The sequence below is a fragment of the Cotesia typhae genome, unplaced genomic scaffold (genome assembly GCF_013202065.1).
Source record: "Cotesia typhae breed Kobodo isofemale line unplaced genomic scaffold, CoteBio_Ctyphae scaffold_13, whole genome shotgun sequence".
Classification (NCBI taxonomy): domain Eukaryota; kingdom Metazoa; phylum Arthropoda; class Insecta; order Hymenoptera; family Braconidae; genus Cotesia; species Cotesia typhae.
The window spans coordinates 8,246,340-8,272,773 of NW_027423774.1; the positions used below are offsets into that span (position 1 = coordinate 8,246,340).

At 30.8% G+C, this 26,434-nt stretch overlaps 1 protein-coding gene across 3 annotated transcripts; it reads left to right on the forward strand.

Moving 5' to 3' along the window:
- LOC141535354 (uncharacterized) lies at positions 1 to 24,814 on the forward strand. Of its 3 annotated transcripts, XR_012480577.1 has the most exons (8): positions 1 to 879; positions 18,162 to 18,408; positions 19,548 to 19,750; positions 19,849 to 20,052; positions 20,386 to 20,613; positions 22,003 to 22,457; positions 22,528 to 24,646; positions 24,739 to 24,764. XR_012480577.1 is itself a non-coding variant. In XM_074255243.1 (7 exons), the coding sequence occupies exons 1-7, from the start codon at positions 825 to 827 to the stop codon at positions 24,463 to 24,465; spliced, it is 3,330 nt and encodes a 1,109-aa protein (XP_074111344.1). In that variant the 5' UTR covers positions 1 to 824; the 3' UTR covers positions 24,466 to 24,814. The 3 variants fall into 3 exon arrangements, 2 of the variants coding, with proteins under 2 accessions (XP_074111344.1, XP_074111345.1); XM_074255243.1 differs by having other exon boundaries at positions 22,528 to 24,814; XM_074255244.1 differs by lacking the exons at positions 1 to 879; positions 18,162 to 18,408; positions 19,548 to 19,750 and having other exon boundaries at positions 19,881 to 20,052; positions 20,379 to 20,613; positions 22,528 to 24,814.
- Positions 24,815 to 26,434: the final 1,620 nt, after the last annotated feature.

Consider the following 26,434-nt stretch of genomic DNA (forward strand, 5'->3'; position numbering starts at 1 on the left):
ATTTCCAAGTTTAGAAAAGCTTAAATAATTACATCTACGAATTAATTGGTCTAAGATACAGACTTTTTATTTTAGCATTTAATCTCTCATGACTACTAGAAACTTGTATATATTTCGATACATGGGAAAAAAATAAATAAATTAAAAAAATTTCATGAAATAATTCGATAAAAGTAGTTTATTATATTCATCATAACTCATCAATGTATTATTTGACATCATCTCTCAGTAAACAAAGTTTGACGATCGGTTGACTAAACGTAAAATGTAGCTTATGGAATAGGTCAAGTCAGAAGAGTCTCCAGACAGTCCGATTCAGTTCTGTTATAGTAGGCCACCAGGCATCAAGCGTTCTCTTGATGGTTTTATACTTACAACTCTCTCTTCACTGGTTTAAAGCCTCTCTAGTATGACGGTCGAAACATAAGTGTGAAATTCAGTTAAATTCAACCTGCGCGCGAACTCAAGTTTAATTTATTCATGATATATAAATCTAGAGGCTAAATTTATAAGAGTTTATATTTTAAAAATAATATTTTGCATAATGTTTAAATGAAAAAATAATTAGCTGAAAGTTTAAATAAATAGTTTATGAGAATGATGAATTTATTTTTGTTAAGTGTTTTGGTTTTACAAAAAAAAAATAATTTATATATTGATTATTAAAATAACTAAATTAATTGTTAATTAAATCTGATTATAAAATTGAAAACTTAAATAATTTATTCTTAAATAGAATGTTTTGTTTTTTTATACTGTGATATAGGTAACGTTTGTAAATGAATATTAGTAGCAGTTAAAGTGCAATCGCATTCGATTTTGCGATGATCAACAAACTACTTTGTTTAATTTATTTATACTCATCAATCTATTCCTTAGGTAAGATCATAAATTTATGTTTAAATTTGAAAGCTTCTTCATCAAATTTGAAAAAATCTGTTACAACCTATACAATTACTATAAACGAAATGACTATTGGAGAGTACACGTACGACTTTTACACAAATACTCTTAAAATAAATACTTTTTAAGTGACTTTCCTGATTTTTTTACATTATTTCAAAACTTGTTGAATAAATATATTGGAATTGATAAAGAAAAGTGGTAAAAACTGTAAATTTACTGAAATGATTATTCCGTTTATTATTTTAATAAATTTTATGTAATATACTGGAGATAGTCCAAGGATAAATTATACGACCAAACATTGAAAGCAATGAATGATTTCGTGAACGCCGGAATACTAAATAATTATAAATTTGTATGAATCATCTATGATCAGAAGCTAGTCAGTATTAAATATTTTTATTTTTTTTATATTATTCATTTATTTATTTATATGCCGAGGCTAGAACCAAATGGCAAATGGTAAAGATTTTGATCAATATAATATAACGATTACAAAATAAAAAAATACTTAAAAAAATTTATTCTTCAAGCTCGAAAGAAAGTTGTTCATATAGATGAATTAATATATTATTACGTATAAAATTATCAATAAACTAAAATATACAGTGTTATCTATGACTACTATTGATCGAAAAATATAACAATGTTTTGATTTATTCAACTTACATCGAAGGATTATCATTCAACAACTATCATTGATGAAACGACACGTGCTTGAATTTAGGCCAATAACGGAACATATTTTCACCTTTGCTTTGTATAGTTTCATTTGTCAGATTTATTTTTTACAAGTTACATACTTTTTTTTTCAATATTCAGTACTGAAATATGAATAATTTTTTTCTCTTCTCTTGGTTAAAAGTTGCATGATTAAAAATTATGTTATTTAAACAAGATATAATCATAAAATAAACGTAATGATTGATTGTTAATTAAAATTTGATTCGATCAAATTTTATAAACAAGAAAATTAAAATAAAATTTATTCAGTGAATTTTAATTAAATGAAATCTTTTTTTACTAAATATTGAAATAAAGTTAGTGAAACATGGAAAATGAAATTTAAAATTAGATAAATTTTTGCTGTATTCATTTTATAGAATTTTGTGAAATATTATAAAATTGTATGAAACTACTCAATTTCTTGTTAAAAAAAAATGAATAACTAAACCGACTATAAAAGTAATACTATTTAAAAAATTTCATAATTCTAAACAAACTTTTAGGCGTAAATATTATGGAGTTGTATAAAATTTTCAAACTTTCTACGGTGTTAAAATCTCATTCATACGTAATAGAAAACTATTTTGTATAAATTTATACATATGTTTTCATGCAGTAATAATCTAGCATCGTCAAGAAAAGTGTAAGTTTATAAAAATTTGGAAAAACCAAAAAAAGCAATGTTTTAAGTTCCTAAGGACCTATTCTATCCACTTATAATTTTAAAATGATTTTTTGAGAGTGTCTCTGGTAACTTTTAAACGAATAATGTTAGATCGATTTAATTGGCAATTAGCTGAATTTGAATCTGTTTCATTATACTTTAATTGTACAAAAATTAAAACTGAATTGGTCAAATAAATTAAAAAAAATTTTTTAAATAAAATGATTGCGAAATGACTTTTCAATAACTGTGACAATTCTTAGATCTGATCTTTTTTATTCCCTGAATAAAGTACATTGAAGACTGTAAACCGTCTATAAATCAATTAATTCGCTCGCAAAAATTTCAAATTTTTTTTTCGAAAATGTATTTTTTTTTTAAATAGTTCTAATTTTTTTTTTTCGAAAATGTTTTTTTTTTTTTTTAAATAGTTGGAGTTGAGAATTTTGTAAAATTAAATTTAGGCCGGTAGGCTGAATTCAATTGAAGTAGTTTATTTAAGAAATTTAATTAATGAATTTGGTTAAAGAATTTAATGAATTAATTTGGTCAAGGAATTTAGTTAAGAAAATTGATTAATAAATTTAGTTCAGAAATTTTGGTTAATAAATGTAGCAATTACTTAAATTAGTCAATCAGTATTTTGTATTGAATAAGTTTTAAGCATTAAATTTTGGGAATTTATGATAATATGGAATTTCGGGAATTTAGTTGATTAGTAATTAAGAGAATTTTAGTAATTTGCAAAATTTGAATTAAGTTAACGTCCGATGGACGATTTTATATAGAATGGAGTGAGAGCGTGTGAGTTTAGTTACTTAGGAAACGTTGTATAGACGCCCGAGTCGGGGGTACAACGAAATAAGTTAGGAAATCGTTGCGTAGACGCCCGAGTTGAGGGCGCAGTCGGAAATAAGGTTTTGATTGTAGTTGGGATGTTATTTGGTAGTCCATCAGGCTGACGATGTAAAATTTATGGTATTCCGTCAGGTTGAGGAGGTTTATGAAAATGGAGAGTTAAGCGATGTTTAGTCTGTAAGATTTTGGGCAAGTGGCTTACGTAGATGAGAGGTTCTCACATTTTACTTAGTTTTAAGGAGAATATTCTTGATGGAAATCGTTAATTTTGTTATTGAATTTGAATAAATAATTTTATTTGTTATTAATAATTTTCTCAGTATTATTTACAGCCCTTTCGAACTTCTCACGACTTTGTCTTTCCCCTCTCATGATTCTCCGGTTTCTGGGACACCGTGTCTAAAATCCCAGTGGCGCTCTTATCAAAGAGGAAAGGGGTGACCAATTGGACCCGGGCTAAACACCCTGGTTACAATATATATATATATATATATATATATGCGCGATATAACTGGCCTTGTCTCTTCTCTAACTCCTGCAATTTTGTACAGATCCGAATAAAACGTAACATACTCATTTTTAGGATAACTTTCGTGATTAAGTTCGAAGATGAGCGATATCGGTCGATTAGCTTAGAATAACAATTGAATGCGATATCCCATCAAATTTTTGTAAATTGCATCTGAAAGCTTATTAAGTAAGTTTTAATTTGCACACTGAGATATTTTTCTTACTAAACAGTTTAGGAATGACAAAAATTTTAATTCTTCAAAATCCTCAAAAATTGGAACTTTTACTGTTGTTTTTTCTTTTTAGTATTCACCCTAATTAAAAAAACAAAAGTATTGAAAAGAATTGGTTTTCTAGTCAATACAATTCTTTTCAATACTTTCTTCTTTGTCTCAATACTTTTTTTTAATCAGGGCAAATTTTAATCAGGGGCAAACAATTACATGTGATCTGAGGCTTTTCTTATTTTCCTTCCCAAGGGGTGTAATATACTATTTTTTTTAGTAAATTAAATGCACATACACATGCTGTTAAAGTTTGAAATTGATTAACCTCACCAAACGTGAGATAACTGCCACTGAAAATGGTATCTTTACTCAGGTGGCATGCGAGAAAAGTGAGAAAATCATAAACTTTTATTGTTACATTAAAGATATGTCAAGAATATTATGAAAAAGTGACATCTATTTGAGTAATATACTTACAATTACCCTCGAAAATTAAAAAATAAAAACTCTTACTTTTAAATTTTATTTTTTCATATTTTTCTGTTAACAAATATGAAAAAAGAGCGTATAAATGACTACTCGTACTACACGGAAAAAAGTAAACTGTAAAATTCACTTTGATTCCGGTTACTTTTTACAGTTTCAAACTATACAGTGGACATCGGGGTGGCAAAAATGTAAATATTACAAATCTAAATGTAGAAAGTATAAAAGCTACAATTTATAATTTAATCCACTTTTATAATTTAGATGAAAAATATGAAAATATATCATGTAAGCAAACTATTCGTAACGTGATTGGTCAAATATATCATAAGCATGAAAATATATGCAAACCCGAAAATCAGACGCGCGCTTGCGCGCGCAAATTTGAATTCTAGTATATATTATATATTTATTTTATAATATAAAATTCATGACTGAGTTGAAGTTGGTTAGTATCGAAATATATCGAAATATCGAAAAAATATGGTCCCCGATTCCTTATTGGTCGAAATTAAGGCGCGCGTATGCGCGCAATTTGAATTCCTAGTATCTAAAATAAGTGATTAGTAGCGGTCACTATAGTAAATAACGACTCTTTCATCTTTAAAAATTACAGTTTCAAACAGTAAAAATTGCCATTTCAATGTGTATTTTATAATATCACGCCAAGTAATTTTTAAAAATAATAATAGTAAATAACAACCCTGACTATTTAAATTTTATAGTTTTAAATATTATTTTCGGATATAATTTATTAAATTTGCTATCGGGATTAACAAAAAAATTAACAATAAAAAAAACTATAAATAAAAAAATTTTTTTTTATTTTGTCTTTTTTTGTTTTTTGTTTAATTAATATTTTTTTTTTACATTTTTTATTTTCGGAGTTTTTAGAGGAGCTGGAGGAGGGGATAAGATTTCAATCACATTTGCATTCATTCATTGTGAAGAAGTTTTACGCTTGCCTTAAAAATAAATTCAGAAAAATATTGCCCTAACCGAGTTTCGAATAGTAACCTTAACGAACGCGATACTATCACCTAACCGCAACGCTATAAGAACGTTGGAGGGTGATTGTTGTCAAGAGTTTTATTAACCACGTATTTCTGGCTATCTTGGCAGTGTTGAAATCGGTGCTGTCCAACACGTGTTAAAAAAGTCATGCGCATTGGTAAAAAAAATACAGTCGAGTCGCATTATGAGCCCTCCTTGTGTCTCTCTCTTATTAACGCGAGTCTGGTTCAAAAACAAAGAAAACAAGCCGGACTCATAACGCGATTCAACTGTAGTACATGCTAATGCTCTGCAAGAGCACTAACGTTACAAATAAGGAGAAGGAGGAGGTCCTACACACTGGGAGAATTTAACGTTTGAAACAGTAAAAATTCTACTTTTAAAATGTATATTTTACCCGTCGAAGCACATCAATAATTACAGTTCCATCTTTAACGTTGCGTTTAAAATTTACCATTTTACTTTGTAAATATTGACGTTGCTTATATAAAAATTTACTAACTGTAGTTTATATTTTTTAAATATCATACGATCATTTTTTACATACGAAATTATAAATATCAAAGTCAAAGTTCTTAATTATTATACTTTAACATTTTCGACTTTCACATAGCGATTATTACTGTTTGAAATAGTATTTTTTAGCGTGTAAATAATAAATTGTAGCATTTAAATAATAAATATTACATAGTGACTAGTAAAATCACGATTTTACTGTTTGAAATGGTAATTTTTATCAGTTGATAAACAGTTTACTTTTTTCCGTGTACAAACATGTGAGGTTTTCTTTTTTACTTCCTAAGGGATGTAAACTATTTTTTTGTGCGACAAAGGCGGAAAGCGGCAACTTTATTTAGCGCAGCGGGACGAAAGTTGCCACTTTCCGCCCGGAGGGCAAAAAAAAAACATCACTTCAAATTAATTAAAAATTTGATTGAGGGTTAAATAAATACACCAATCAACTTAAAATTGTACTGTTGAAATTAATTTATTAAAAAAGACTATTCGGCAGCCAAAAAAGAAGTAGATTACACAATAAGTAGAAAAAAACACAACTATGATTGCCCTGATTAAAAAAAAGTATTGAGACAAAGAAGAAAGTATTGAAAAGAATTGTATTGACTAGAAAACCAATTCTTTTCAATACTTTTGTTTTTTTAATTAGGGTGAATACTAAAAAGAAAAAACAACAGTAAAAGTTCCAATTTTTGAGGATTTTGAAGAATTAAAATTTTTGTCATTCCTAAACTGTTTAGTAAGAAAAATATCTCAGTGTGCAAATTAAAACTTACTTAATAAGCTTTCAGATGCAATTTACAAAAATTTGATGGGATATCGCATTCAATTGTTATTCTAAGCTAATCGACCGATATCGCTCATCTTCGAACTTAATCACGAAAGTTATCCTAAAAATGAGTATGTTACGTTTTATTCGGATCTGTACAAAATTGCAGGAGTTAGAGAAGAGACAAGGCCAGTTATATCGCGCATATATATATATATATATATATATATATATATATATATATATATATATATATTGTAACCAGGGTGTTTAGCCCGGGTCCAATTGGTCACCCCTTTCCTCTTTGATAAGAGCGCCACTGGGATTTTAGACACGGTGTCCCAGAAACCGGAGAATCATGAGAGGGGAAAGACAAAGTCGTGAGAAGTTCGAAAGGGCTGTAAATAATACTGAGAAAATTATTAATAACAAATAAAATTATTTATTCAAATTCAATAACAAAATTAACGATTTCCATCAAGAATATTCTCCTTAAAACTAAGTAAAATGTGAGAACCTCTCATCTACGTAAGCCACTTGCCCAAAATCTTACAGACTAAACATCGCTTAACTCTCCATTTTCATAAACCTCCTCAACCTGACGGAATACCATAAATTTTACATCGTCAGCCTGATGGACTACCAAATAACATCCCAACTACAATCAAAACCTTATTTCCGACTGCGCCCTCAACTCGGGCGTCTACGCAACGATTTCCTAACTTATTTCGTTGTACCCCCGACTCGGGCGTCTATACAACGTTTCCTAAGTAACTAAACTCACACGCTCTCACTCCATTCTATATAAAATCGTCCATCGGACGTTAACTTAATTCAAATTTTGCAAATTACTAAAATTCTCTTAATTACTAATCAACTAAATTCCCGAAATTCCATATTATCATAAATTCCCAAAATTTAATGCTTAAAACTTATTCAATACAAAATACTGATTGACTAATTTAAGTAATTGCTACATTTATTAACCAAAATTTCTGAACTAAATTTATTAATCAATTTTCTTAACTAAATTCCTTGACCAAATTAATTCATTAAATTCTTTAACCAAATTCATTAATTAAATTTCTTAAATAAACTACTTCAATTGAATTCAGCCTACCGGCCTAAATTTAATTTTACAAAATTCTCAACTCCAACTATTTAAAAAAAAAACATTTTCGAAAAAAAAAAAATTAGAACTATTTAAAAAAAAAATACATTTTCGAAAAAAAAATTTGAAATTTTTGCGAGCGAATTAATTGATTTATAGACGGTTTACAGTCTTCAATGTACTTTATTCAGGGAATAAAAAAGATCAGATCTAAGAATTGTCACAGTTATTGAAAAGTCATTTCGCAATCATTTTATTTAAAAAATTTTTTTTAATTTATTTGACCAATTCAGTTTTAATTTTTGTACAATTAAAGTATAATGAAACAGATTCAAATTCAGCTAATTGCCAATTAAATCGATCTAACATTATTCGTTTAAAAGTTACCAGAGACACTCTCAAAAAATCATTTTAAAATTATAAGTGGATAGAATAGGTCCTTAGGAACTTAAAACATTGCTTTTTTTTTTGGTTTTTCCAAATTTTTATAAACTTACACTTTTCTTGACGATGCTAGATTATTACTGCATGAAAACATATGTATAAATTTATACAAAATAGTTTTCTATTACGTATGAATGAGATTTTAACACCGTAGAAAGTTTGAAAATTTTATACAACTCCATAATATTTACGCCTAAAAGTTTGTTTAGAATTATGAAATTTTTTAAATAGTATTACTTTTATAGTCGGTTTAGTTATTCATTTTTTTTTAACAAGAAATTGAGTAGAGTTTCATACAATTTTATAATATTTCACAAAATTCTATAAAATGAATACAGCAAAAATTTATCTAATTTTAAATTTCATTTTCCATGTTTCACTAACTTTATTTCAATATTTAGTTGTAACAGGGTAAAATTACCCTTAATCGATAAGTCACCGGATATCGATAATTATTCGACATAGCACTGGCGCGTCTCGATCTTCGGGCCTAAAGGGAGAATAGGCGGGGGTGAGTTTGGGTTAAAATAGGTGAGCCGTGCAGTGGAAAAGGGAGAAGTAGTGTGACCGCCAGACTGAGTGCCACGGAAATCAAGAAGGACCGATCCCCGGAGTAGTGACGAGACGAAGGAAGCCAACTACAACTAGGACTTCATCCTCAACGAGTGAGTTAGATCATCGTTTTGTTCGTCAAGGTATCAATTATTACTCTGTGGGAAAGAAGTGGACCGCGGTTCTTCCAATACCCAGTTACTTCTCCTAATTATTTATCAATTGGATCGTTAATCGACGAAAATTTTATTCAATAAATAGATCGTAGAACATTTGCTAGTTTTTGGATTGAGTGATTTTCATGGGGGTTTATACCCGGGGATCGCTCGATCGACCTGGCGGGGGAAATTTTTAATATCTAAAAGTTTTCAATCAATTAACTAACATCTAAGAAAATTCATTAAATTAATTTTTCAATAATTAACTGAGTAAAATTGATTGATTTTTGTCATTGAGAAAAATAGACAAATTTTTATTCGTGGAATTTTGGTCAAGCGTCAGTTTTTGTGTCGCATAAATTCCGATACCCAAGGTCAAGCAAAGACTTGACTAGCGAATGTTCTAGCAATTGAAATTGACTATTTCGACTCGTGTCGAATTTTTATAATTGATAATTGATCAGAAAATTGTTTACAATATTTTATATTAAGAATTAATTACTAAGATTATTATATTTAGAATTTATTATTGAAAATAAGATAGATCGGAAAATTTTTAAGTATTAATTGTGAAGAATATTATAGTAAGAATTTATTATTGAAAAACAATACCGATCAAGGAAAATTTATTAAGAAAATTATATTAGGAAATTTTTATCGAAATGATTATATTATAAAATTATTTTAACAAGTATAAATTTAAGTAAATTAAGGGGATTAGGTCCGTGAAGGAATTAAATTAAAATTACTGACACTTAATAATTATCGGCATGGATGTTAAGTCCAAGAAATCAGTTAAGTGAGTTAGAATTGTCATAGTAAAAGTTTAATCAGAATTAGTTAATTAAACTTATGTTAATAATTTTGAAGTGATTGTAAAGGTTTATATTGTGATTAAGTTAATTCAAGGCATTAAGCCTCTGGTTCTATAGAGATTAGTTCAAAGCTATTTAGAGATTGATTGTAAATAGAAAATTGTCGTTAAAAAAAATTTACCAATGATTGAATGATTGAATATTGTAATTAACTTTAATTCATTCATTCTATTAAAATTGTAAAATCAATTAAGCGAAGTGTGGGTTATGTGTGTGAAGAATTGTATGGGTTATGCGTGATAGAGAGTGTTAATAGTGTTAAATGCGGTAGTCCTGTGGACTTAATTTTAAGTTATAAAGTGTGTAAAGTTAGTTAGTTTTTGTCGTCCGGTGGACGTTTAATTTTAAGTTTAGTTTTAAGACAGGTGTGGGAGACCGTTTGTTCGAAAAAGCCCAATTAGTTTTAAGACAGGTGTGGGAGACCGTTTGTTTGAAAAAGCCCGTCTAGTCATCGTATCGTCATTGGAAGGTTCGTTTGTAAATATCGTTTATTTCGCAGTTATTCTCCGCTTCGTTAGATTATAAGTGTGTGAGTGAGCGCTTAAATTTGTTAAGTTTGAAAAATTTTTATTGTTAATAAATACCGGTATATTGTTAATTAAATTTTTATTATTCAACAGCACCTTCCTCCACTCTCTCTACCCTAAGATAAGTTTTCTCATCTCTGGACCGGTTCCAGGAACCGTGATTAATAATCCTGGTGGCGCCCTGATAATTTTTATTGTTGTTAGTTTTGTTTAGTTATTTATAAAATTGATTAAGGGCTAACCTGAGCAGGTAAAACTGTTACATAGTAAAAAAAGATTTCATTTAATTAAAATTCACTGAATAAATTTTATTTTAATTTTCTTGTTTATAAAATTTGATCGAATCAAATTTTAATTAACAATCAATCATTACGTTTATTTTATGATTATATCTTGTTTAAATAACATAATTTCTCAACTTCAACTATTTAAAAGAAAAACATTTTCGAAAAAAAAAAATTAGAACTATTTAAAAAAAAAAAAAAGGCCATTCGGCAGCCGAAATGGAAGTAGATTTCATGAAAATGAATGTAAAAATCTAAAGTTTTGGATGACGTTTGGTAAAACGAGTGCAACAGCAAATTTCATATTTGGTATAGCGGAATAGGACCTACTTTTGAGATAAAACATATAGTATGGTACTCAAATTGAAGCTTATTTAAAGAGCTTTTAGATGTATTTTACAGAATTTCAATAAGTTATCCCATTCAAAAGTTATTCGAGTAAGAAAGTAAAAAAATGTAAATTTTTATAATTTTGAAAATTTTATAATCCTGGCATTTCTGAATAATTTCAAGTCTACACATATGAAATGGTACTCAAATTAAAGCTTATTTGAAGAGCTTTCAGATGCAATTAACAGAATTTCGACAAGTTATTCCATTCAAGAGTTATTCGAGCAAGAAAGTGAAGAAATATAAATTTTTATGATTTTGAAAATTTCAAAATCCTGGCATTTCTAAATTACTTGACCGATTAAGCTCATCTACGAACTTGACTTCGGTATCTATCTGTAGAATAATTATGTTGAGTTTGGTAAAGATCCGACGCAAATTGGCGACGCTATCGTCGTGACAAGCCGCGTTATATCTGATATATACACTACTGGAAAAAATTAAGGGATCAAAAAAAAATTCCAAATTTTTCGGTAGTTTTCAACAGGCCGTAACTTTGAGAGAAATGGTCGTACAGGAAATAAAAAAAAAGGAAATTGTAGCTCCAAGTGTCTAGTTTTTGGATTAGAACTTCAAAATTTTGTAGCCTCCGCGGTTTCTGAGTAATCGTAGAAAAACCAGCAACAAAAAAATTCTCAAAATTTTTTTAGTTTTTTTTTTTTGGTCTACGGGCGTGGAAAAATTTTTTTAGCTTAACCACCATAAGGATCGGATACTTTGTTCATTTAGCTTTAATTTCTTTTTTAAACACCCTGATACGTCCACTCCTCGCTGAGATATCGGTCTTCAAATGGAAAAGGATCTTTTTGTCTTTGATTATCGATATCTCAGCAACCAATGATCGCACAGAAAGTTAAAGGTGGGTTTCAAGAACTTGAATGAATTCCCTTAACGACTGTCCATTGTTTTTTCGAAAAAAATTTTTTCTTTCCGTCACATGAATTTGAAAATGCAACAAAAAAAGGGCTTTTAGTGGTTTTTGGAAAATCAAGCGCTGGATCGAAAATATTGAGGAAACCACTAATGTTAAGTGTGCCTTTTACAGTTCAATATGTCCACAAAAACCCTACAAAGAATCAAATTAATCCAGCCAGCCGTTTTTTTGTTTCACTTGATCGAATTTTTGAAAAAATTAAAGGATCACGTTTTTTGCTCTGAAAAGCTCATAATTTTTAAAAATGAGAAACAAAATTGTTTTTTCGAGCTTTTTCCACATTTTTGTTCCAGAAAGTGCTTAAATTAAAAAAAAAAAAATTTCCAAAAAAAAAAAATTTTTTCGAAAAAAAAATTTAAAAAAAAAAATTTTTTTTGGAAAAATTTTTTTTTTAACAAGTTAAGGAAACTCAAAAAACCATCGCCCAATGATTTTTATCACCTTTCCACCGCTGCATTCCTTGATTCTACTGATCTCCTTTTAATTAAATTAATAAAAAAAGTTAATACTCCCAATCGAATTTCGATTTTTTTCATACGCTTTTCGGAGTTTTTTTTTTCTTTTCTTTTTATGAATCCTTAGCAAATCGCTTCATTCAACAGTTTTTTTCAAAACTAATCCCTCTGCGCTAAAAAAAATTTTTTTTAATTTTTTGGTCAAAATTGAAAATTTCTGACTTTTGATTCTTAATCATGGTTAGACGACATTTATCGGAGGTGGAAGTCGCTCGGTTAGTGACTCTTATCGACGAAGGTTACACTCAACATGCAGTTGCTATCCGGATGGGTGTAAGTCAATCTGTCGTATCTCGAGCTTATACCAGATACCAAGAGACGAATCAATATCATCGTCGCCCCGGACAAGGTCGCCATCGAGTCACTAATGCCCGCGATGATCGAACAATTGTTAGAGAAGTTCGACGACAACCTTTCGTCAATGCGAATATTGTCGCTCGAAACTTCCCCAATCGCAGACAACAGCAACAGCGACGACGGCATCAAGTGCGAAACATTTGCTCTCGAACAATCATCAACCGTCTTCGTGAAACTGGGTTACACGCACGACATCCTAATCGTGTACCCCTGTTGACAGCAAGACATCGTCGAGCTCGTTTAGCGTATGCTTACGATCATCGAAATTGGAACTTGAGGGAATGGACAAATGTTTTATTCACTGATGAGTCTCGTTTTAATCTGTATGGCAACGATTGACGTCCTCTCGTTTGGCGCCGTCGTGGAGAACGTTTTCGCCAGAACTTTGTCCGTCCAGTCGTTGCCTACGGCGGTGGATCAGTTATGGTGTGGGGCGGCGTTTCACGAAATTGGAGAACACCTTTGGTAATTGTACGCGAAAATTTGACAGCTAGACGTTACATCGACCAAATTTTAAGGCCCATTGTTCTGCGCAGACGACAACATCTGAGGTCGTTCATATTGATGCAAGATAATGCACGTCCACACACAGCCAACATTACCCGGCGCTTCTTTGAGTGGCATGACATCACATTGTTGCGACACCCAGCAATGAGTCCAGATCTCAACCCCATAGAGCACGTTTGGGACATAATGGGCCGTCGGTTGCGCAGAGAGTATCCAAATTTGCAGCACTTAGCTGCTTTGGAGCGCGCGCTTCAGCACATTTGGAATACCATTCCGCAGCCTCAAATTACCGTCTGCATAAACATGGCTGAACATTTGAGAGCCGTTATTGAAAACAGGGGTGGTAATACCCGGTATTGAACCAACAAAAACCTTCAGAGAATGAGTTTGGAGTCATTAAATACGGTGGAACTGACGAGCCACCGGGTCTCAATTCTCCTGAAATACCTTACACACACACACACACACACACACACACACACACACACACACACACACACACACACACACACACACACACACACACACACACACACACACACACACACACACACACACACACACACACACACACACACACACACACACACACACAAGCGTAAATCCGACCGCGCGACCTCCACGTGGTACGCTTTGGATAACGCTAATGCCGGCGGTAATTGTTTTATTAAACTTTTCAAGAGAAAAAATTTCAAAAAAATTTTTTTGAATTTTTTTTTTTTTCAATTTAAGCACTTTCTGGAACAAAAATGTGGAAAAAGCTCGAAAAAACAATTTTTTTTCTCATTTTTAAAAATTATGAGCTTTTCAGAGCAAAAAACGTGATCCTTTAATTTTTTCAAAAATTCGATCAAGTGAAACAAAAAAACGGCTGGCTGGATTAATTTGATTCTTTGTAGGGTTTTTGTGGACATATTGAACTGTAAAAGGCACACTTAACATTAGTGGTTTCCTCAATATTTTCGATCCAGCGCTTGATTTTCCAAAAACCACTAAAAGCCCTTTTTTGTTGCATTTCCAAATTCATGTGACGGAAAGAAAAAATTTTTTTCGAAAAACAATGGACAGTCGTTAAGGGAATTCATTCAAGTTCTTGAAACCCACCTTTAACTTTCTGTGCGATCATTGGTTGCTGAGATATCGATAATCAAAGACAAAAAGATCCTTTTCCATTTGAAGACCGATATCTCAGCGAGGAGTGGACGTATCAGGGTGTTTAAAAAAGAAATTAAAGCTAAATGAACAAAGTATCCGATTCTTATGGTGGTTAAGCTAAAAAATTTTTTCCACGCCCGTAGACCAAAAAAAAAAAAACTAAAAAGATTTTGAGAATTTTTTTGTTGCTGGTTTTTCTACGATTACTCAGAAACCGCGGAGGCTACAAAATTTTGAAGTTCTAATCCAAAAACTAGACACTTGGAGCTACAATTTCCTTTTTTTTTATTTCCTGTACGACCATTTCTCTCAAAGTTACGGCCTGTTGAAAACTACCGAAAAATTTGGAATTTTTTTTTGATCCCTTAATTTTTTCCAGTAGTGTATATATATATATATATATATATATATATATATATATATATATATATACATACATATATAAACTTTTGAACCATATGCATTTTCCGACTCAGCTCGACAAGTATAGTCGAAATATAGCAAAATTTTTCAAAAGTTCCGTCATGAGGGCCAATGCAATAGTTAGATTTCTATGAAATCTACTAAAAAAGTGCTATTCGGCAGCTGAAATGGAAGTAGATTTCATTTTTATTTATTAATTAAAATTACAATTAGATTTTTTTTTGCTAAAGAAGTTTTACTTCGGAGGAGTGTACTCTGCTCACATAATCTTTATTTTTTTATTGAATGATTGAGTAATTAGATATAAAATTATAAAAACATTCGATTTGTAACCCTTATATGACTTTAATTAATATTTTGCTTCCCTCTCCCTCTCTACGTGGTAAAAGCCTACTGGGGACCCGCCACGTAAAAGAAAGGGACGCATCTTAACACACAGTACCTCATGGGTGATGTAGAAATCTGTGTAATGACGAAGTTACTGGCTAATTCACTGCTTTATAGATGAATCACGTTTAACAACTTTATTTTCGACTCAAATAAATTTTTTTCTACTATTAAATTTGCTTTCAGAACGTTTTCATCTCTCAGATTTTACTGTTAAATAGAAAAAAAAAAAAGGAAAAGAATTATTGTACTTCCGTACTTTTCAATCAGTTTTGTATAGACAAAACGACTCCAAGCGTAAAATTTTTTAAAAATGATCATAAGATGGATATTTTTTGCTTCGGAAAAAAATAAATACACATTAATTGAAGCTTAATTTCTCAGCTTTCAAATGCATTTTACAGAAATCGAATATCTTGACGCATTCAAAAGTTATTTGAAGAAAAAGTAGTGAAAGTATCAAATTTTCAAAATTTCAGAATTTTGAAATGCTGTAATTTCTAAACTATTTAACCGATTAAGCTCATATTCGAACTTGACCTTCCTAATAATCTATAGAATAAGTACGTTGAGTTTAGTTCAGATCCCTTGAGAATTCTCCACGCTATCGTCGTGACAAGCCGCGTTATATCGTGGCACATACATATATAAAATTTTGAACCATATGTATTTTCTGACTCAGCTCGTCGAGTTAAGTCGGAATATAGCAAAATTTTTCAAAAGTTTTGTCATGAGGACCATTGCAATAGTTAGATTTCTATGAAATCTACTAAAAAACATTTTCGAAAAAAAATTTTCGACAAAATTTTTTTTTTTTCAAATTTCTCGAAAAATTAATCTCTTTGATTGGAAAAATAAAGATTTTTGAGAAAAAAAAATTTTTTTCACTGAAGAAATGAATAAAAATTGAAAAATTGCTCATAATGAGTGATTTTTGCAAAAACAAAGAATTTAAAGCTTCGGGGCACTACGAAAAAAACATTGCAGCGCTTCAAATTTTTCAGGAATGCCCATGTAGGAAAGAACAACGGGCCCAAGCTTGCCCCAGACTTGGCCCAACTCTGGCCCAAGCTTGTATGCCAGACTTGGCCCAGTCTTTGTTGCCATGACTGGGCCAAGCTTGTACGCCCGAGTTTACCCCGAGTTAACCCAAAGTTGACCCAGAGTTGGCACAGCCTTGGTTACCATGACTGTGCCAAACTTACCCAAATCTGCCAAATTAATTTTAAAAAGTAGAAAATCTTAATTAAATGAGCGATTCTCTGTTTCAATGTAGTACTAACGCAAGTTTGTGACGTGTAATTACTTATTAAGGTTTATCCGATTTAATGTAGAGAAATCAAGTATTTGACGGAACCGAGATTCGAACCCTAGCCGCGCGCTTGCAAGCCGATGCCTAACCCATTACGCCATTAAAACGACAGGTCGATCTAAAGCTTACCATTCTTATAAGCCAAATCTATTTAGAGGTAGATTTTTATGGTTAGTTATTTATATTGATTATTTTTTTTTATGGTGATGATATTTTTAAATATTTATTCCAATCAAATAAAATTAATTAAAAATTTACAAATATTTTCCTTAATTATTGAGGCTTGGCCCAAAGCTGGCGTGTCATGGATCGGCCAAGGTTGGGTTACCCAGTCCCGGGCCAAGGCTGGCGTGCCATGGAACGGCCAAGGCTGGGCTACCGAAGAAACGGCCGAGGTTACTTTACCCAGTCTTGAGCCAAGACTGGGACACCAAGCTTGGTACCCCAGTATTGGCCCAAGCTTGGCCCCGGCGTTCAACTCTGGCGACTCCTATATGGGATGTTGGGGGACACTTGGAGGTTGAAAAATTACCGACGATATCCCTTGTTCATCGATTTTATTCAAAGTTAGACCAAGTTATCCAAATATCCTTAATTATGCGAATTTTTGTCGTTTTTTCAGTTAAAATTTTCAATTTAAAAAAGATTTTTTTGACAAGAGATATTCACGGTATCTTATGAAGAATATCGTACAGTTTTCAAAACCGTTCTTCGATTTTCTATACCACCGTTATTTCCAGAGTTATTGATTGTTAAAGTGAAAAAGTACTTTTTTGCTTTGACTGACGATAACTCCGCGGCAAATCATTGTACAGACTTTTTGATTACGTCAAATTGAAGGGCATTCAATTTTTTAAAAAGCTTTTTAGCGAAACAATGGAAAAATTTTTTTGAAGCCCGTAGAGCTTTTTTAAGACGAGAAAAAATTTGGAAAATTTTTTTTTTTGTAGTTTTCTTAGGATTTCTGCAAGCCCAAACATGAGAAAAAATATTCATGGTCACATCTGAAAACAAGACACTTGAAGCTACAATTTACTTTTTTTTTTGCTATACGATTATTTTCCTCAAAGTTAAAGCTCGTTGAAAATCACCCAAATCACCCGAATTTTTTTTTATATCCCTTAATTATTGTGACTAGTGTATAGATATATTGAATTTCATGTATACAGTACTTAAAATTTTTTTTTATTGATTAGAAATCTACTTCTATTTCGGCTGCCGATTGCCCGTTTTAATGGACACTGAAAAAATATCAAAAATTGAAATTTTTTAAGTTTAAATTCGGCATGGAATACCTTACGTTTATATTAACGTTCGAATCCGTACTTGCAGAAGTACAATTACATTATTAGATCCATTGTGAAACAATTTTGGATCAAAAATCAAGCTTAGTTAGATTTATTAATTGTTAACTTTTTGTTGAATAAAATCTTTCAAAAAGTCAAAATTGAAGTACTTGAAATATTCGCATTTTACAAACCATTCGCACATCCTTACAATTAATAGATATTATTATGTATTAATAAATTATATAAATTAAATTTATGATTAAAGATTTTCATGCTCAAACTGAAGCATTGCCATCAGTTTCGGATGAGTTACCAGATGAGCGGCACGATGCAGAAATTTTTCGAGCAGTGTTTGAGTCAATGAAGAAGTGGGAATTACATAAAAAGAAATCTATGCGAAAAAAAAGAGAAACATCTCGAGTATGCTATGAAAATGTTGGGTGTTTTGAAGATACTGGACCATTTAGTTATTTAGAAATGCTTCCTTCACCACCTAAAGATGTCGGTACAAGGTAAAAATTCAGTAATTATTTACAAGTGCGGTCAACCCCATTTTGGGTCATAACTAGGCGAAAAATTAACATTTTCAAATTTCTTTTTGATTCTACTTGTTTTTACGGCGCACTTATGATAAAAAATGTCGTGAAAGAAAAAAAATAAAGATTTCGATAGCTTCTTTGTCTGTAAATATTTGAATAAATTTCGGCTCTCATGTTTTTAAATATAATTTCTATTTTATCTTTTTTTAATATTTTTGACATATTTTTTTTTTTTTGAAAAGTACATAAAAAAACGAACAATTTAAAAAAGAAAAAAAGTAGAATATAATAATTTTCTAAAAAATATATAAATTTTTTTTAAAAATTGTTAAAATTGTGAAAATCAACTTTTTCTGTTATTAAATTGTTCATTTTTTCATGTATTTTTCAAAAAAAAAAATATATCAATAAGATCAAATAGAAATTTCGTTAACAAAAATTAGGAAAACGGTTGACTCTAAAGGCCATTCCTGCAACTTCCCGCTCTTCAAACTCAAAAATATAATTTTCGTGTCATTTTGAACTTTCTGAGCTCAAAAGTTCGATAAAAGTTCAATAAAATTCTATTTTTTAAATTTCCAAATCGCAATCACTTTTGAATGAATGAACCGATTTTCACGTGGTGGGCGGCATACGACGCAGTTTTTGAAGCTTAATGAAGAACCTTCACGTTTGAATTGATCAAACCAGGAATTTCGGGGTAGTTTTTTGTTGACGATAATTCACGAACGAATCAACCGATTTTAACCGGATGGGCGGCGATCAACGTGGTTTTCTTAAGGTAGGAGCTGATTAGTTTTTAGAATCAATCGGTAGAGCCGTTTAAAAGTTATTCCAAAAAAACCACACATATACATATATGGACATCATCGCGGAAACATTCAGGGAAGCTTCCTAGGACCTCAAACCGTCAACATTAATTGAAAACTCGATTTTTGAAAAACGGGATAAAACTTATAACTTCATAACTTTTGCAAATTTTCAATTTTCTTAGCGGGAAGTTAAAAATAAAAATTAAAATGGTTGACCTCACTTGTAAATATTCACCAAAAATACTTATTCTGTATTAGTTATTTGTTGTGGTATTTATGCACAAATTTTCTTTGATTCAGATTTTACGTTTATGGAAGTCGAAAAGCCAGATCAGTACCGATGGAAGTTTCCGCTGACGATGTAGCAAATGATATAGCAAATAATGCAATTGATCCTCAATTACCTACAAAAATAATTGTTCACGGTTTTGGATCTGATTGTGACAATGTTTGGGTCTACGAGATGCGATCGGCACTTATGTCAGTACATGACTGCAACATCGGTTTGTATTGTGTACAATAAAAAAATTTCCCTTGTTATGATTTAGTTAATACTCAAAATTTTTAATCAGTGCTCTTAAAAACAAATAATAAAATTTAGTATGTGTTGACTGGAGCCCTGGAAGTGCGATACCGAATTATGTAAGAGCGGCAGCTAATACAAGACTAGTAGGAAGACAGTTAGCACAATTTGTACGAGGTCTCAATGTATCTCTGGATATGGTTCATATGATTGGATTTAGTTTAGGGGCACATGTTGCAGGTTTTGCTGGTTCAGAGCTTGCTAATGTCTCTAGAATTACTGGTAATTAAAAATTTGATATAAATTTATAAATTTTTCTATAACTGTAAGGTAACAGTTGGAAAATCGTGGAGCTAAAATGTGAAAAATGTAAATGATATTTACTATATGATTGACTTGATGATTGATCTACTTAAAAAGTTACATTTCAAGACCTGATACAGATTTAGAAAAATTTATACTTTTTTCAGATATTTTAATAGCCTAAATTTTAACCAACAATGAATCGTGGCTCGTTATTTGCGAGTTTCGACCTTTGACTAACTTCAAGACTATCATATATTTTAATTTAGAGGAAAAAACTATCATAATAAATGTATTTGTTCGAGTTTGTAGGTCTGGACCCTGCTGGACCTCTATTTGAAACTCAAGATCCACAAGTAAGGCTCGATAATATGGACGCTCATTTCGTTGATGTGATACACAGTAATGGAGAGCAATTAATTCTCGGTGGCTTGGGATCATGGCAGCCAATGGGTGACGTTGATTTTTATCCAAATGGTGGACGAATGCAAACCGGATGTTCCAATCTATTTTTAGGGGCAGTATCTGACTTTATTTGGTGTAAGTAAAATACTTTCAATAAATTATAACTTTCAAATATCAATTAAACCGAATTAAAACTATAGCTTTCAGTTTTATAAGCTACACAGAGAGAATTTTATATTAACCTTGACAATATTTGTTTTGTAGATTTTACTATCTTTGATAGTAATAAATTTTATAAAAGTTAAATGATAAATATAACGATTTAAATTATAATCAGTATGATAATAAAATAATTATTCCTGAAATAGACCGATCATACCATTTACTATCGAGATGGTTACATTTATCATCACAAGTGGTTAAAGCTACCAATTGTATTATAAACTGTTCAGTGAAAGTAAGCACTGAATTGATCAACAATATTATCAATAACATAATAATAATAATAATCTATAATATTATTAAGAGAATAACGAAAATTTTGTGGCCAGTGTATTTCTATGATAAATAGATTTATATGATAAAATAGCTCTTATGGTTAAATTTGGTATCGTTAGAAAAGTCGAGACCTGGAATTGTGCCTTTTCAAGGTTTTATATCATTCTCACCAATAGTCAATTTATGATGATAAGTATTCAAGCTGCATTCGAAAGTGTTCTATCTCTAGATACATAATTAAGAAATGACCTTGTATTTTGTGGACTATATATATTGACATATTTTAAGCTATAAGCTCATCTCAATGTTACACTTATCAAGGCCTTTCATTTAAGTACCCACATCAATTCTCTATTTTCATAAACCTCCTCAACCTGACGGAATACTATAAAATACCATAATTTACCTCGTCAATCTGACGGACTACCAAATAACATCTCAACTACAATCAAAACCTTATTTCCGACTGCGCCCCCGACTCGGGCGTCTATACAACGTTTCCTAAGTAACTAAACTCACACGCACTCACTAAATTCTATATTAAATCGTCCACTGGACGTTAACTTAATTCAAATTTTACAAATTACTAAAATTCTCCGAATTACTAATCAACTAAATTCCCGAAATTCCATATTATCATAATTCACAAAATTTAATGCTTACAACTTATTCAATACGAAATACCGATTCACTAATTTAATTAATTGCTAAATTTATTAATCAAAATTTCTTTTAGTTAATGGAACTAAATTCATTAATCAATTTTCTTACGTTACGTTACGTTGCGTAACGTAACGTAACTATTTGTTTGCTTAATAAGAAGTTTTGAGATAATATGAACTTATTATGTCACCCTATTATAGATATACAGTTTGTACTAAGTTATTGCTTTTAGATTTTAGTGGTTTTTTTTTTATATTATTAGGATTATTATGTATAGTCACCTTCTATAGATAAAAGGTGACTCTATAATTATTCTAAAACCACGGATAAATACGTCAAATATTTATTTCTGATTATTTATAGCTAGCTCAATTGAAGGAAGATCACTATGCAATCACCGACGAGCATATAAATTTTTCACTGATTCGGTTAGTCCGAAATGTCGATTTCCGGCATTTCCATGTGAAAAAGGATACAATGGTTTTCTACAAGGTGAATGTTTTCCTTGTGGTCCTGATAGACTTTGTGGCGATATGGGTTATTATAGTGACACTTCAAATGCTCGAGGACAATTGTATTTAATAACCCGAGAAGAAGAACCGTTTTGCGCTCTTCAATATCAAATAAAAGTTTACAATAGTCATGGAAAAAGACCTACAAAAAGTTATGGAAAGCTACAAGTTACACTTATTGGGTCTGGGTCTTTCAATGAGACTTTTACTATGACCCGAAAAGACGATGAAGAATTATTAGTTGGAACGATTCTTCATAAAATAGTTGTACCTCATCCATTCATCGTGAACTTAAAAGCAGTCGAGGTAAAAAAGTAGAATAATATTCAAACAGTAGTATTCAACTTATAAAATGATAATTTAATGATTTTTTCAGGTAAAGTATACTGCATATAGTGGCTGGATTTCATCTGGTCTTGTTTCCTGGAACATTGACAAAATCTCCGTCTTAGACAGTTTTGGTAAAAGCATATCTGTTTGCAAAAAAAGTCTTTCTCTCGAATCTGAAAATTCGGTTTATTTATCATTATATCCGGGTGAATGTAACATTCCCATAGAATTAGATGATTCTACGTCAAATAATCACAGTTTGTCATCAACAACTTTAACAAATCCCAAAAAAGATTTAATTGACAAAACATTCCATGAAAAAGTTGATTTACATAACATTGGGCCTTTTGTAAAGAATCAAAATTCTGAATCAGAAAATAAAGTTTCTGTGCAAATGTTATCGGATGAAAATAATTTTCCACAGACAAACTTGGGTCCATTTACAAAAAATCAAAATTTAAAAATGACATTAATCGATAAAACAAATCTGTTTAGTCAAAGTGAGAATCACAAGCTGATTCATCAAGACACAAATGAAGATAACTCTAAATTTTGGTCATCTGTTATTTATAATAATAGATCGAATTTATTAGGAAATCCACTAGTTGAAATGGGAAGAGGATTTTCTGATGCTGGATATGTTATTTCTACTTCCACCACTTCTTCTGTACCTACAGATTCAACACCGTCAATTAATTTTATAAGTGAAATACATGAGCCAGTATTAAAAGTCAATAAACATGAAACTGGTAGATCAATGCGGCTACCTGAGGTAACTGAACCACTTTTAAGACCTCGTATTATCAGACAAAATATTGAAAAATCAGAAGTGCCTAAAAAAAAAGTAGAAAATTCAAATTCAGATGCTGAGAATAAGAAAGAAATAAACAAAGGATTCACTGTCCAATTATTACCGGAAAAGCTTGCTAACATTTTAGAACAAGCGGAAAAATATGCTCGGCGTACGTTTTTGCCGCTTATATCACAATATACACCGAGTTTTATTGATGAACGCGGTGAAAAGCTAAGATATTTTCCTTCGTTGACGAACATTAGTGAAGACAATAGTTCATCTGAAAGTCAAATTGTTTCTACGACTTTACTGCCTACTCAAAATAACTATAAGGATTCACAAGATATAAAAATTATAGATGCAGCAAACAGATCAAAAAAAAATATTAATTTTGAATTTTTAGAAAAAACAGTCGATAATAAAATAATATCGTCTAAGTTTGAATTGTCAGAAGTATTAGGTAATAATACCAATAAAAATAGTGGGCTTAATATTGATAAGACACGAGACTTGGATAAATCTATAGACCAATCAAATAATTGGGTACCTATAAGTAGAAATTTATTTGATGGTCGATCCATAAGAACGAATACCGATAATTTGCCATTATTAGAAAACCCTGTTAAAATATTGGAATTTTATAATAAATCATCACTTGATAAGAGTATTTCTAATAATAGTATAAATAATTATGCTAATAATGATAGTAATAATAATAATAATAATAATAATAATAATAATAATAATAATAATAATATAGATTATAATTATCGTTATAACGGATGGATACCGATTAATAAACAATTGGACATGAAAATATTAAATAAAACGGAAACCAAAGATAAAATTGATGTCACTTCGGTTAATCGAAAAGTTACATTGTCTCTAGAGTCCAAGTTTGACAGCTTTCAAACTCGTGAATTCTATCCGCCATTAACTGCTTCAAATCGTACACTAAAACATTTATCAACTGATATAGCTTTGAACAAAGAAAATTTGTTTAAGATTTCAGAAGTAGCCGATAACAGTGAATCTATCAGAATCAGTCAACAAAAAAATCTTACACGGTCACCAGTTGTATCACCTATAGATGGACGTAAAGAAAGTTTATCAATAGTCCCATTTGTGCCGCTTATTTCTGAGATTGAAACTGAGCCAAAATCAACTATTACATCTAATGACAATTCATGAATTTCTTAATAGTCATGTCTACACGAGTATTTTTCAACTTCCTGTTAAGAAAATTGAAAATTTTCAAAAATTGGGAAGTAATTGGTCTTACGCCATTTTTCGAAAATCGACTTTTTATCAGATCTCGACGTTTAGAGGTCCTAGGAAGCTTCCCTGAATGTTTCCGAGATGATGTCCGCAGGTGTGTGTGTTACACATTAAAAAAAATTTTTTTTTGTAGTTTATTTAGATTTTTCAAAATCTACCAGTTTTAATCTGTTCGAATTGTAATAGAAATCTAAGTTTGGTCAAACCCGTTCGGACCGGCACCAACCGCGATCGAATCAGTCAAGCCGTTAAAAATTTATGAGAGGGCTACACACTATATATATATATATATATATATATATATATATATATATATATATATAAGAGAGAGAGAGAGAGAGAGAGAGAGAGAGAGAGGGGGGGGCATAATGACATCCTCAGGAAAGTCGTCGGGATCGCTTTCTAGGACCTCAAAATGTGGAGATCTGATGAAAACTTGATTTCTAAAAATCGGGGTGAAACCAATAACTTCCCGTTTTTCGAAAAGTTTCAATTTTCTTAGCAGGAGGTTAGGGTGGGATGGCCTTCAGGGTTAACCGTTTTTCTAATTTTTTTTGTTAAATACCTTATACTGATCTTAAAAGATCCTGAAATTTTTAGAAGGGTGATTTTTTTTTTCAAAAATGAATTTTTGAATTTCCAATAAAAATTTTTTATTAGTTTTTTGCAACTTTTAATTAAGATAAAGTTATGCAGATGTATAGAATGGTAATTTTGAGCGTTAAAAAATTCAATGCATGAAGTTGAAATATTAAATAATAAAATAATTATAACTTTTTAACTTCCCGCTAAGAGGATTAAAAATTTTCAAAAATCGGGAAGTTATTGGTTTTACCCCGTTTTGCAAAAATCGAGTTTTCAACAGATCTCGACGTTTTAAGGTCTTAGGAAGCCATTTCGAGGGTTCCCGAAGGTGTCACTATGTCTGTATGTGTGTTTGTGTGTAAGTATGTGACCCTCTTATAACTTTTGAACGGCTCGACCGATTGAAACGCGGTTAGTGGCATTCGATTAGATTCTACCAAACTTAGATTTCCTGAAAATTTGAACCGATTCGGACTGGTAGATTCCAAGAAATCTCAAAAAAACTGCAAAAAAAATTTTTTTTAAAGTGGTTTTTTTGGAACAACTTTTAAACGGCTTTACCGTTCGATTCCAAAAACTAATCAGCTCTCAACGTTGAAAAACGACGACAACCAACGCCAACCGCCTCAAAATCAGTTCATTCGTTTGGGAGATATCGTGAACGAAAGAAATCGAAAAAATCAAATAAATGGAATTTTTTAACAAAAAAACTCTAAAATCTTACATCTGATCAATTTATGTCAACATATTGTTTATAGTACTTAAAAAACTGCATCGATTGCTGCAAACCGCGGCTTATTAAATCAAAAGTTATAGCAGTTTGAAATAGAAAAAAATCGTTTTTCTTCAAACTTTTATTAGACTTTTGGGCTCGAGGAGCTCAAAAGTATCAAATAGCTTATTTTTGACCTTGGAGAGCTCAAAATATGACAATAAATTTTTGAACTCGAACAGCTCAAAAACCTCGCAAAAGCGGCAAAATTGCGAGCGCGTAATAACTGAAGTTAGCGGAAAGTTGCAGGGATGGCCTTCAGGGTTAACCGTTTTCCAAATTTTTTTTTTTGGTCATTATCGTAAAGTCATGCTTAACGCATGAAATAATTTGTCCTTTTCTACTTTATTTCAAGTTTTTGACACCACTTATGGTCCTATCAACATGGAAATAATTTGAAATTTGAGATTGAGAAACAATAATTTGCAGAAATTTGTATGGAAACGAATATTCAAAAGAACGAAAAAAAATTGATATTCTCATCTTATTATTTCTGGTTTTTATTGAAAATTAATGTTTGTTTGA

Excerpts from the sequence above, each read along its gene's own strand:
- LOC141535354 (XM_074255243.1), top strand. The coding sequence starts at position 825 with ATGATCAACAAACTACTTTGTTTAATTTATTTATACTCATCAATCTAT. Across the intron at positions 880-18,161 it reads CTCATCAATCTATTCCTTAG|ATTTTCATGCTCAAACTGAA; the intron begins GTAAGATCATAA and ends TTATGATTAAAG. Across the intron at positions 20,614-22,002 it reads AGTATCTGACTTTATTTGGT|CTAGCTCAATTGAAGGAAGA; the intron begins GTAAGTAAAATA and ends GATTATTTATAG.